The sequence below is a fragment of the Pantherophis guttatus genome, chromosome 1, assembly GCF_059756535.1.
Source record: "Pantherophis guttatus breed Tessera chromosome 1, ASM5975653v1, whole genome shotgun sequence".
Lineage (NCBI taxonomy): Eukaryota > Metazoa > Chordata > Lepidosauria > Squamata > Colubridae > Pantherophis > Pantherophis guttatus.
Genome location: NC_142063.1, coordinates 343,962,167 through 343,975,476, shown reverse-complemented (window position 1 = coordinate 343,975,476; position 13,310 = coordinate 343,962,167). Strand labels below are relative to the sequence as shown.

Genomic DNA, 13,310 nt, shown 5'->3' with positions numbered 1-13,310 from the left:
GCCTAAGGCCAGACTAGAACTCACCGTCTCCTGGTGATTGGCCCAGTCACCCAGTCGGCTTTCATGCCTAAGGCGGTACTAGAACTCACCATCTCCTCGTGATTGGCCCAAAGTCACCCAGTCGGCTTTCATGCCTAAGGTGGTACTAGAACTCACCATCTCCTGGTGATTGGCCCAAAGTCACTCAGATGGCTTTCATGCCTAAGGCCAGACTAGAATTCACCGTCTCCTGGTGATTGGCCCAGAGTCACCCAGCCGGCTTTCATGCCTAAGGCCGGACTGGAACTCACCGTCTCCCGGTGTCTAAGCCAGCATCTTATCCACTACACCCAAAAGAAAACAATGCTTGAATTTACACCATTTCCTTTACATCTCCTCTAATCCTATGGAACCGCGATTCCTTTCTCCTCCCAGATTCTTCACGTCTTTGTCAGCGCAGCATTTCCTTCGCACACCTACCTGGAGGAGCTGAAGGAGCTCAGGGCGGAAGTCGAAAACCTGAAAAGGGAAGTGGCTGAGCTGCAGTCAGTTCTTCAAGTTAGTTACCCCTTACTACCATTGTAGCTACTCCAACCCTATCAGATTGCGTTGGATGGAGAGCGAGGGCCTCTTCCTTCCCGGGAACCACGTCAGGGCTCCGTCTCCACAGGCTGCGGGCGCCCCCGCCGAGGAGAACCATGCGAGGAACAGCGGCGGGCTGGAGGGGCTGAAGCGACCCCAGACCTCACGGCAGCTGGAAGTCGGTGGTCGCACTGGTTGAGGAAGGGACCTTTCCATAAGAAACAAGGAAACCCTCTGTGGCCCAGGGATTGGGGGTTGGTGTCCGGGGCCCCCACTTCTGCTTCCTTTTGATGAATTAATTTGCTTCCTATATTTGCAAGGTTCTAATCTGAAGCCATCAAGAGTTAAGGATCACCGGACAAAGAACATCAGGCCATTAGAAATAGCATGCTTTTTTTAATAGGTCTCCGTGAGCAGGGGGTTGGACTAGATGACCTCCAAGGTCCCTTCCAACTCTGTTACTGTTACTGCTCATCTTTAGGACATGATGTATTTATTTTTATATACATATATACATATATGTATATATATGTACATATATGTGTATATATATATATATATACATATACATACATACATACATACATACATACATACATATATATATATATTTGATTTGATTTATATGCCGCCCTTCTCTGGAGACTCAGGGCGGCTTACAATGCGTTAAGCAATAGCCTTCATACTTTTGTATACTCATATAAAGTCAGTTTATTGCCCCCACAAACTGGGTCCTCATTTCACCTACCTTAGAAAGGATGGAAGGCTGAGTCAACCTTGAGCCTTGGAGAGATTCGAACCAGCAGTAACACCAGGCAGCTGTGTTAATAACAGGGTGCGTAGACCACTGTACTATCAAGACTCTTATTATATTAGTCATATTTCGATGCCGCCCACTCTCCGAGGACTCTGGGCGGCTTACACCAAAGACAGTATACTAAATAGCATATTTCCCCCTAACAATCTGGGTCCTCATTTTACCCACCTCGGAAGGATGGAAGGCTGAGTCAACCTTCAGCCGGTGAGATTTGATCCGCTGATCTGCTGAACTAGCAGTCAGCTGAAGTAGCTGCAGTACTGCACTCTAACCACTGCGCCACCTCGGCTCATGTATCGTTAAGCAAACTTATAGTTCGCTGTAGGGCATTTTATTCATGAAACCAGAACTAAAAGACGATTTCTGGTGGGGGAAATGATAAGTTGCCATCCCACGGGGCACTGCAAATGGTCGTAACTGCGAGTCAATTGCTAAGAGCCCAAAATGTGGCCACATGATTGTAAGAGCCTGTAGTACAGTGGACTAAAGCACTGTTATTAAAACCAGCTGCCTGCAATTACTGCAGGTTCGAATCTCGCCAAGGCTCAAGGTTGACTCAGCCTTCCATCCTTTCAAAGGTAGGTGAAATGAGGACCCAGATGGTGGGAGCAATAAGCTGACTTTGTATAAATATACAAAAGTATGAAGGCTATTATAAGTAATAATTTTAATTAGCAATTTTATGATTGTGTGTCTATATTTTTCTTGACTGTACACCGCCGTGAGTCCTACGGGAGATAGGCGGTATAGAAATATAATAAATAAATAAATAAATAAATATTGCTTAACGCATTGTAAGCTGCCCTGAGTCTCCGGAGAAGGGCGGCATATAAATTAAAGCAAAAAAAAGGGGGGGGGGGTTACTCAAAGTCATAACTTTAGAATGGGTTGTAAGTAGCTTTCGGGAGGGGGGGGGAGTCTGTCATAACTTGAGACAGTCACTAAGTGATCGCTCATAAGTTGAGGACTGCCCCCAGTGCATCATGTGCCAGGGTCCAGCTTCCTGGCTATGTTGTTAACTATGTTGATATCTTGCTTTTTTTAAAATGTCGTTTGACTTTGACGTTTTAATGCTTTACTGCTTTCCGCTTTAATGTTTTAAAATATTTTTCGAAATTTTAATCGTAATACAGCTGGTCCTTGACTTACGACCACAACCAGGCCCCAAGTTTCTGTTGTTAAGTGAAACATTTGTTAAGCGAGTTTTCCTCCGTTTTACGGCCTTTCTTGCCACCGTTGTCAAGTGAATCACTGCAGTTGATCAGTTAGTCACCCGGTTGTTAAGTGAATCTGGCTTCCCCATCGACTTTGCTTGTCAGAAGGTCACAAAGGAGGACCACATAACCCTGCGACACAGCGACCGTCATAAATATGAGTCGGTTGCCAAGCCTCTGAATTTTGATCCCGTGATTAACGGGGATGCCGCAGAGGTTGTACCGGTGAAAAAGGTCGTAACGTCACTTTTTCTTTTTTTAGTGTGTCGTCGTAACTTCGAACAGTCACTAAATGAACTATTGTAAGTCACCTGTACAATTAAATAAATTAATTGTCAAGTTTCCGAAAGATGCCCTAATTAATTCATGAGCCATGATCCAAACTTCAAAGGAAATATAGTCATTTATTAGGAGCAACATTCCGGCAATACTGGGATGCAGTTAGGACTGATCCTGCGTAGATTTACGTTCCCCTATGACCCTGTCTCTCCCCTCCTCTCCGGCCATGTCGTAAATCACATTCTCCAATTCACCACTTTGGCTGGCTGTGAAACCTAACACCCTCCTTCTGATTGCGGTCAGAAAGAATGTATGGAATTCACTTCAGTTCTCCCTCCCTCCTGCTCATGGCAACTTGAAAGCTTTGCAAGTTGACATTAATAATTTATTTAATTATTATTAATGTAAATTAAATAAATCTTTTTTTCCCCCTTTCTCAAGCAGAATGGAGGCACTGCGGCTTCTGCGGGAACCCTGCCTTGCCAGCTCTCTCCAAACCTATTATCAGCGTCTGCACATACACAACTCAGCGTCACACAACCCACACCTTTGCCTTCGCAAAATCTACAGATTCCCACTCCGCCGCCTCCCCCGCCGCCTCCCCCACTGCCGCCACCGCTTCTTCCACCAGCACCCCTTGTATTCAAAAGACGGAGTGACCCAAAGGTAAGATGGAAGTTAAAACCTACCAGAGAGAAATTTTGGAATTTCTTTTCTAAATGAAAGACCTTGTGACCAGTGGGTGGGTTTCAATTTTTATTACTACCGGTTCTGTGGGCGTGGCTTGGTGGGCGTGGCTTGGTGGGGGTGACAGGGGAAGGATACTGTAAAATCTCCATTCCCACCCCACTCCAGGGGAAGGTTACTGCAAAAGAGCCTTGGTAGTACAGGGGTTTAAGGCACCCTGTTATTAAGCTGGTTATTAAGACCAGCTGCCTGCAATTACTGCAGGGTTCGAATCTCGCCAAGGCTCAAGGTTGACTCAGCCTTCCATCCTTTCTAAGGTAGGTAAATTGAGGACCCAGTTGTGGGGGCAATAAGCTGACTTTATATAAATATACAAAAGGATGAAGGCTATTGCTGAGCACATTGTAAGCCGCCCTGAGTCTTCGGAGAAGGGCGGCATATAAATCAAATTTAAATTAAAAAAAAAAAAATCCAGGCAACCTTGGAGCTCCAAGGGGAAAGAGGGAATGGAGCTGGCAGAGAGACAGAGACGGAGCCTGGACCGTCCGTCATTCCTCAGGTGGAGAGTCAACAGCCCCCAGGTCTGGAGGTGGCTGATGAGGAAGAGGAGGAACAGCTGGGCCCAGTGCCTGATGCACGGATGCACAGAAGGCAGAGGAGAGGAGAGCAGTGGAAATCTATGAGCCGGTCCTTGGGACGCTGCTAATGAAGCCCCACCCTAGCTCTGGGGATAAAAGGCAGGGGGCGGAGATGAATAGATGTGGCAGACAACTATTCATCTCCCTTGCCAGACAGATTTATTAATCTGAGTTGAGAGGAAAAAATTTTGCTAGGGCTACCGGCGCTCCGAATTAAAGGAATCTTTGTTGTTGTTGTTGTTGTTTTATATATATATATTTATTATTAAAATATAAACAAAAATACAAAGACAATACAAAACAAACAAAACTCCCACCACCCACAGCACCCACACAACATTCTACATATATACTTTTTGTCATCAACATTATATATAGCATTTCCCTTTACATATTAATGAGAAAATAATATCAGGTTCTTAATTCAACTACTTAAGACTTAGTATATATTTACCTCCTCTCCTTATTCCTTGTAATCTTTCGCCCTAGTTGTTATCGTCTATGGTTATGATTATTTTCCTTTCCAGCCATTGGTGCCACACACGATAATAGTCACTTTCTTCCTTGTCCTGGAGTTCCAGCGTCAATCTATCCATCTCGGCCGAGATGTGCCACGAATTAAAGTTCACTTCAGAGGATTTGGCGTGTTTGGGGAGCTGGGTCAGAACATGGAAGTCCTTACGAGGCCTGTTAGGAGAAAGTGGGTCCCTCTGGATATTGCTTACTCAGCCCCCCTGAGGTCCCAGCCAATCTGGGATCTATAGAAACCTGGCTTCAAATATCAAAATTGTATCAGAAATGGCGACGAGGACCGGAAGAAGCACTCAAAACCCCACAAATCCAACCCTTTGCTCAATGCAGCCAATCAAATAGCTCCAAGAAGCTCCATTACAAAATGTTTTATTTTCACGGTTGAGTGAGTCATGGATTCTGACCTTTCTTTTCCATTTATTCTCCTCAGATTCAGGCTGTCCCGTCAAAAAAAGACGTTCCCCTACAAATAACAGCTCAGGATCTTCTGAATGTGAAATTGAAGAAAACGAAGAGTGAAGCAGCCATGGACAAGGTAATATTGAAATGAGATGTTCGAGCACGGATAAGCTGCTTTCTACATAACAGGTAGTCCTCGACTTACGGCCACAATTCAGCCCCAAATGTCTGTGGCTAAGTGAGACATTTCTTAAGTGACTTTTTTGCCCCATTCTACGATTTTCTTGCCTCTGTTATTAAGTGAATCGCCACGGCTGGTGAGTTAGCAACGCGGTTGTTAAGTGAATCTGGCTTCCTCGTTGATTTTGCTTGACGAAAGGCTTGCAAAGGGGATCCCTTCCCCTTGGGACACAGCCAACGGTCGTAAGTATGAGTCAGTTGCCAAGCCTCTGAATTTTGATCCCATGATCATAGGGCCATACGAAGAAGAGCCTGAGTGGCGCAGCAGACTAATGTTACTGTTAAAGGTAGTATTTAGCTTCCAGCTGCCTGCAATTACTGCGAGTTCAAATCTCACCAGGCTCAAGGTTGACTCAGCCTTCCACCTTTTCTAAGGTAGGTAAAATGAGGACCCAGTTTGTGGGGGCAATAAGCTGATTTTGTATAAATATATACAAAAGTATGAAGGCTATTGCTTAGCCCATTGTAAGCCGTCCTGAGTCTCTGGAGAAGGGCGGCATAGAAATCAAAATAAAATAAAATAAAATAAATAAAATAAAGGCCGTAAGTGTGAAAAATGTCCCTTTTTTCAGTGCCGTTGTAACTTTGAACAGTCACTAAACGAACTGTTGTAAGTTGAGGACTACCTGTATTTACGATCCTCCGGTAAGCAAAGTCAATAGTTAAAGCCAGATTCACTTAAAAGACTGCACGGGTCAGTTAACAACTGCGATGATTCCTCTAATCTTCATTTTGGTTGTTAGTTGAAGATTACTTATACCAGGGGTGTCAAACTCAAGGCTCATGGGCCGAATCTGGCCCGCAGGGTGATTAAATCCAGCCTTCAGGGTCGGCCTGGAAATATCAAAGGACCAGCCCACAGTGCTTCTGGAAATTAAAACGAGCTGCATGCGCCCCACCCCCCATGCCTCATTTTCACCCTCCATGGCCTGCAGCACTCTATCTGCCGAAAACAGGCTGAGAACAGCCAGCAGAGTGCTGCAGGAGGGGGAAAATGAGGTGCAGGAGGGGCTGTTTTGGCTTGCAGATGTCAGGTTTCGAGGTCGTCCCAAATAAATTGCATTTCAAACAAAGTCTTTGAAGAAAAACTCCCATTAAGCACGACATTCTAACTTTGACTCTATCGCAGCCAACACTAACTTCCAGACCCAAAACCCTCCCTTTCCGTTCCCCACTCCCCTGCACTCATTGGTCATCTTCCAAGTCACTCTACCCCTAATCTACTGCTCCAGCTCAAAGGAATTTCCCCCCTCCCATCCCATCTCCTAGGGGATATTATCTCCAGGGAAAATAAGTGAGTGAAAAGTCAAACGTCCCTTTCCAGACGCCTCCGCTTCTTCTTATGTCAGCACTAGAGTAAATGCAGCTTGAAGTGCTGACAGCAGATGCTGCAGGAGGCATCTGTCCTGCCCACACATACACACACCCAAGCCGGCCCCCGGAGGAGAACTACAATGCTGATCCGACCCTTGAACTAAATCTAGTTTGACATCCCTAATTTATACTGTCTCAACTTGCTGGAGCCTCTTTGAAAGACATGTCTGAAATGGTATAGGACAGGGGTGTTAAACACAAAGCTGACGTGGTCGGATCTGGCCCATGGGGCTGGCCTGGAAAATGTAAGGGGCCGGCCCACGTCACTTTAGCCCCGTCTTCCCAATGCAAAGAGGAAACATCAGGCTAGCGTGGCTTCGACACGGTCTACCCAATGTGAAGAGGAAACATGCCACAGTTTGGGGAATGGTGTCAAGATGGCCACTGCCCACCCAGTTGGCCACACCCACCCAGTCAGCCACGCCCACCCAGGCACCCTCCCCCAAAGTCAACCACAGCCCTGATGCGGCCCTCAATGAAATGGTGTTTGACACCCCTGGTCTAGGGTCTAGGCTGGACTAGAAAACCTCCAGGGTCCCTTCTATTAGAGTTTGTTGCAGAAATTAAATCCAGAAAGCACACACAGGCAGGCTGATGCAGCAGGATTCATTAACATCTTTATATACATAATAATACATGATGATAAAAGTACAATACCAATATAGATTCTTCTTACACGCAAAACACAAGGCAGGAGAGAACAGTTAGTTTCATTTCAGCAGAGCAGGCTAGTTCAGACACAGACTGTTTAGTTTCAATTCTCAGCCCAGACTCAGAAGCTGCAGACTAAGACATGACCTGGCTCCAGTCTCTCTCAGCTGCCATTGGCTGATTTAGTTGCTATGCCTATTCATTGGCTGACCTTGTTACCATGCCTCTGCCAGTTCATGAATAATCTGACACCTTCCATTTCTGTGATTCTGTTATTCTATTACTCTGAGAACAAGGGTGCCATTTTATGTCCCCTTCCTGTTTCAGGAAACCTCCCCATCCAAGGGACGCAAGGCATTGATAACTCTCCGGGATCTTCAGAGCATCCGTCTCCAGGCCAACGCCCCCCAGCCGCTTCCTCGTGTTATAAATTTTCTCAAGTAAGACATTTGCCCTCGTGTGAAATTTTGGGAGACGACTTGATGTTTTAATTTGGGCCACTGAGCGATTTTCTAATCTTATTATTTGTCCTTTTTGGTTCTTCCTTTAGTACCCCCAGCAGAGATGGCTTAGATTTCCGGAAACACTTGAAAAAAGTTGCTATTAAAAGGTAAATCAATAAGGTTTTTTCTCCCCCTCTACCAATAAAGTTTGGGGATGGGAGGGGCACCCAGTTGGCATAGTGACATCCAGTGGGAAATGACCCCCGTCTTCCCCCAAAGACAGGTGGTCCTCGACTTACGACCACAATGGAGCCCAACCTTTCTGTTGCTAAGTGAGGTATTTGTTGAGCGGGTTTTGCCCCATTTTACAACATTTCTTGCCTCTTCTGCCCCAGCTATGGACCCCAAAGAACGCAGCACACGCAAAGTCTGTACGAACCTTAGTTTACTAAATTAAATCAGTCTTTTTCAAACAAAGGCTGTTAATTAACTTTCTTAACAGCCTACAAGAATAAATAATCGTAATCTTACTATGGTTGGCAGAAAGCCCAGAAGCAATTTGCAGGAACCTGATAAGAGAACTAAGATCAGGACGCGAAGGAGAGTGAACGAAGTTGTTCCCTGCAAATTGCCTCAGTCGTCATCCTTCCTTAAATAGGTTAAGAGAGTGGCCAATTAGCCCCAAGCCTTACTCTCGAGGAGACCTCCTGAGGAACCACTCCTGCCTTTTGGCAGCTCTGCGCGCCCATGCATCGAGAAGAGGCTCCTCCTCTTTGTCCTCTTCACTTATGGGAGCTTCTGGAGGTTCTGAAGGCCCTGGCTGAATCCCCGCCTCGGGCACCACATCTTCTCCAGCCTCTTCATTGTCCGACTCGAGTGCCAGCTGCACAGGCTGCTGGCACAGCACCACACCAGCCTCCTCGCTGTCGGAATCAGCTACTAGCTGCACAGGCCACTGACGGGCCACAACATTGCCACAGTTGTAAATTGAATCACCGCAGTTGATAAGTGAGTCACTCGGTTGCTAAGTGAATCTGGCTTCCCCCGTTGAAGGTCAGAAGGTCCTAAATGGGGATCACATGACATTGAGACACTGCAACAGTCGTAAGTACGAACCGGTTGCCAAGTGTCTGAATATTGGTCACATGATTCTGGGGATGCTGCAAATGTCGTAACTGTGAAAAAACGGTTGCAGGTCACTTTTTTCGGTGCCGTTGTAACTTTGAACGGTCACTAAATGAACTGCTGTAAGTCGAGGACTACCTGTCTAGATATCCCTCCACCATGATCACAATTGAGTCTGGACTTTCAGTTGTTAAGCGATGCGGTCGTTGTGCGAGTCATCGTGTGACTGCACCCGATTGTACAACTGTTTTTTGCAAAAATACTAAAAATGTCTAAATCAAAATTTAGGTATGTGGGAACCAGCATGTATGTAAGATGTTCACAGCATCCCAGGATCATGTGATCGCCGTTAATCACCTTCTCAGCTGGCTTCTGGCAAAGCAAAGTCAACGGGGGAAGCCAAACTCGCTTAAAGACTGCATGATTCACTTAACAACTGCAGGGATTTGCTTAACCACTCTGGCCAAAAAAAGGTCATAAAATTTAACGCAATTAGCCACTGCTTTACTTAACATCAGAAATTCTACTCTCGCGGTCATAAGCCGAGGACCTCCTGTACTGCAGTAATACAGAACTATTAATTATTAATAACATTAATATTAATTATTAAAAATGAATCACTCTTATTAATAGTTATATCTGAAGTGGTATAGGATCTTCTGCCTGAGCAGGAGATTACAGTAGACTTCCAAGATCCCTTCCAACTCTGTTACTCAGTGCTCGACGTACAACACACAATTGAAACCAGAATTTATGTTACTGAGTGAGAAATTTGTCAAGTCAGTTTCGGCCCCGTTTTCCGACTTTCCTTGCCACCGTTGTTAAGTGGATTGCTTCAGTCATTAAATTAGTGTATATGGCTTCCCTCATGGACTTCACTTGTCAGAAGGTCACAAAAGAGGATGACGTGACCCTGTAACCGTCATAAGTACGAGTCATTTGCTAAGCGTCCGAATTTTGATCACGTGACCATGGGGATCCGGCAACGGTCGCAAGTGTGAAAAACAGTCATAAGTCTATTTTTTTTTCAGCGCCGTTGTAACATCGAACGTAAGCAAATGAGCTGTCGTAGGTCGAGGACTACCCGTAATGTGGCAGTATTGTTTTTCTTTTCTTTTTTTAACCAGGAGTCCAGGGGGAACCCCAATGAATAACAAAGAAAACATTGAGACTGGCACGGGATTGACTCCACTTATGACCCAGGCTCTCCGGCGTAAATTCCAGGCAAGGCCACCTCGAAACGCGTACTGCTCTCCCTGCTTATGTCGATTTCCAGGGAAAATTGGAACAGTGGAGATTAGAAAAATGTCTTTATCGGAAGTCCTCCATTGTGCCCAAAGGTTCCTTTGCCCCATTCCACAGTTGTTTAGTTAATCACTGCAGTTTTTCAGTTAGTAAGATGGTTATTAAGTGAACGAAAGACACCCATAGCAAACAGAACTCTCAAGGCAGGTGAATTCCTCAAAGAACAGGTTTATTGGATTGGCACAGGCTGGTGAAAACCGACTCTGAATGTTTTCACCTACTGTATTTTTCGGATTATCAGACGCACCGGAGTATAAGACACACCTTAGTTTTTGGGGAGGAAAATAAGAAAAAAGCTGATTGGCGGGTCGATCGGCCTCCCGGAATACCCCCAATCAGCTGTTCCCAGAGGTGAATTTTAGCAACAGGTTCCTTGGTTGTGAGCTCTGCGCCTTGCTTTTTTTCCAGCCTCTGAAACCTCCCTTTAAGAGGCTTTTTTCAGCCTCTGAAATTTCCCTTTAAGAGGCTTTTTTCGGCCTCTGTTCTGCCCCAGCTCCGGATTCCCAAGGATTGTGACACACACCAACGGTCCTTATCAAAGTTATAACGTACCAAGAATAAACAAAGTCCGGCAAAGGTTGGCAACCAGCCCAGAAGACAAGATACGATAAGACACTCACTCTTCAAAAATGCTCTTTAATAATTACACGTTGTTTCCAGCAAGAAATTACTAACTGCGTGCGACTTAAATAGGCTAAGGGCGTGGCCAATTATCCTCAAACCTTACTCTCGAGGAGACCTCCTCCTCCTGAGTAGCCACTCCTGCCTTCTGGCAGCCCTGCGTGCCCGAGCATTGAGGAGAGGCTCCTCCACTTCGCTCTCTCCACTTGAAGGAGCCTCTGGAGGTTCTGAAGGCCCAGGCTGAGTCTCTGCCTCTGGCACCACATCCTCTTCAGCCTCCTCGCTGTCCGACGTGAGCACCGGCTGCGCCGGCTGCTGGCACGACCTCACACCAGCCTCCTCGTCGTCGGGATCAGCCATGCTCCGTGCAGGCCGCTGGCGGGCCACAACAGCTTCTGAAACCTCCATTTCAGAGGCTGGGCGGGGTTACATTCGGTGTATAAAATGCACCCAAATTTTCACCCTCTTTTAGGGGGGAAAAAGGTGCGTCTTATACTCTGAAAAATACGGTAATTGAAAGTAAACATGTTCTCCCTTCCCCAAACTATCAGTCACATGGTCCAATCACGGCGCCATCCGGTTGCCTGGTGACTTGACTCCTCCTGTCTCCAATCATCTATGGGAATGTCCTTGGTTCCCAGGAGAAAGTTTTTTTTTGTTTTGGCTACAAAACCATAGCTCGCTCTCTTCCCCCCCTCCCTATCCCTCAGCTCCAGTGTGGCAACACTGAAGCTTCAAAATGGCCTCCGTCAGGTCAGCTTCAGGGTTGACAGAAGGTGGCAAATACGATCACATGATCCCAGGACCCTGCTTGGTGATCCCCAACGACTTAAACAGGCAGGTATTTTGCAACCAGTTGGTAACAAGCAAACATACTGGACAATGCAATAGTAAAATCAAAAGTCGAAATCATGTGATGTTTTTTTTCACTTGGCCAAATTGCTGGTCTCAAATGTGGTCACTAAGTGAGGACTTTCTGTACCTTCTTGGTATGTTGATCTTAATAAGACAAGCACATTTCCTGAAACTTACAGGAGCTTGTATTGTTAGACAGCCAAGATTTCTATTCAGAAGGAATACAGTTGGACACAGAAAACCAGTTTAATTTAGTGGTTAAGGCACCCAGCTAGAAAGTGGGAGATGGCGAGTTCTAGTCCCACCTTGGCCATGAGAGCCAGCTGCTTGACTTTGGGCCAATCACCAGGAGCCTGCAAGTTCCAGTTCCTTTTAGGCAAGAAAGCTGACTGGGTGACTTTGGGCCAATCACCAGGAGCCTGGGAGTTCTAGTTCCTTGTTAGGCATGAAAGACGGCTAGGTGACTTTGGGCCAATCACCAGGAGCCTGGGAGTTCTAGTTCCTTGTTAGGCATGAAAGACGGCTGGGTGACTTTGGGCCAATCACCAGGAGCCTGGGAGTTCTAGTTCCTTGTTAGGCATGAAAGACGGCTGGGTGACTTTGGGCCAATCAGCAGGAGCCTGGGAGTTCTAGTTCCTTGTTAGGCATGAAAGCCGGCTGGGTGACTTTGGGCCAATCACCAGGAGCCTGGGAGTTCTAGTCCCGCTTTAGTCATGAAAGCTAGCAAGGTGACTTTTGGCCACTCTCTCTCAATCAGCCCAACGCACTTCACAGGGTTGTTATTGTTGGGGAAAATAGGAGGAGGCAGGTGTGTTGGATCTGTTCACCGCCTTGAGTTATTTGTAAAAACCACAACGCGGGTTACAAATAAAGAAAGAACCCAATTGAAAGCTGCTTTCTTTATTCATTTTATTTTTACAGCTGGCTCACCCGAAGAGTCCATCTCCTTCCTGCTTCCCTACAAGAAACAGTTTTGAAGAACAGAGCTAGAAAAAAATCTCCTGGTGGTCTCCACAAATCTCTAACGATGGATACATCGCTGCTTGGGGCCCAATATGGACGGAGAATCATGGATTTCCTTGGCTAAGCTTTTCACATGCTGGAATATGCTTCTTTTTGCTCGCGCCTGCTTTTTTTAAAAAAAAATATTCTGTAGCAACGCCTTGCTGAAAAACTCTTTTAAAACATATCCAGACGTTACCTTCTCATCCCACTGGGCATTCAAAACCTCCTTTAATGAAGCTGCTTTGACTTTAAAAGCTTTGCAATTTCACCTAGCTTTGAGCCGCTCTTTCACAAAGTTTACACATTCCTTCTCAATATATATATTTTTAAAAAGAAGGTGTTTTTTGGGGGGAATGACATACGTCGATCCGAAGAAATAGCACTGTTTTTCCCAGAGCTTGGAAGAATTCTATTTATTCTTGGCTTGTTGTATTTGTCACTAAGCTGTGCACACACAGAAATTTTGTATACGTTTTCTACACGAGAGGAAAGCTTTTGTGGTACCCTCCGTTAGAAGAGGGAGGGAAGAGAAATAAATATGTGGCATTTCGGCACGAAGGACCAA

At 45.8% G+C, this 13,310-nt stretch overlaps 1 protein-coding gene across 21 annotated transcripts in view; it reads left to right on the top strand.

Moving 5' to 3' along the window:
• PRR11 (proline rich 11) overlaps nucleotides 1–13,310 on the top strand; it is a 22,849-nt gene extending 9,539 nt beyond the window's left edge. For 7 of the 21 annotated variants that reach the window (XM_087890224.1, XM_087890211.1, XM_087890230.1 and 4 more), the window contains exons 4-10: nucleotides 415–537; nucleotides 3,316–3,537; nucleotides 5,164–5,262; nucleotides 7,719–7,831; nucleotides 7,942–8,001; nucleotides 10,087–10,183; nucleotides 12,662–13,310. In XM_087890224.1, coding sequence (XP_087746350.1) covers nucleotides 415–537; nucleotides 3,316–3,537; nucleotides 5,164–5,262; nucleotides 7,719–7,831; nucleotides 7,942–8,001; nucleotides 10,087–10,183; nucleotides 12,662–12,730 — 783 coding nt within the window. In that variant the 3' untranslated portion in view covers nucleotides 12,731–13,310. Of the gene's footprint in view, nucleotides 1–414; nucleotides 538–3,312; nucleotides 3,538–5,157; nucleotides 5,263–7,718; nucleotides 7,832–7,941; nucleotides 8,002–10,086; nucleotides 10,184–12,661 lie in introns of all 21 variants that reach the window. The other 14 variants (XM_087890188.1, XM_034404295.3, XM_034404298.3 and 11 more) reach the window with 3 other exon arrangements.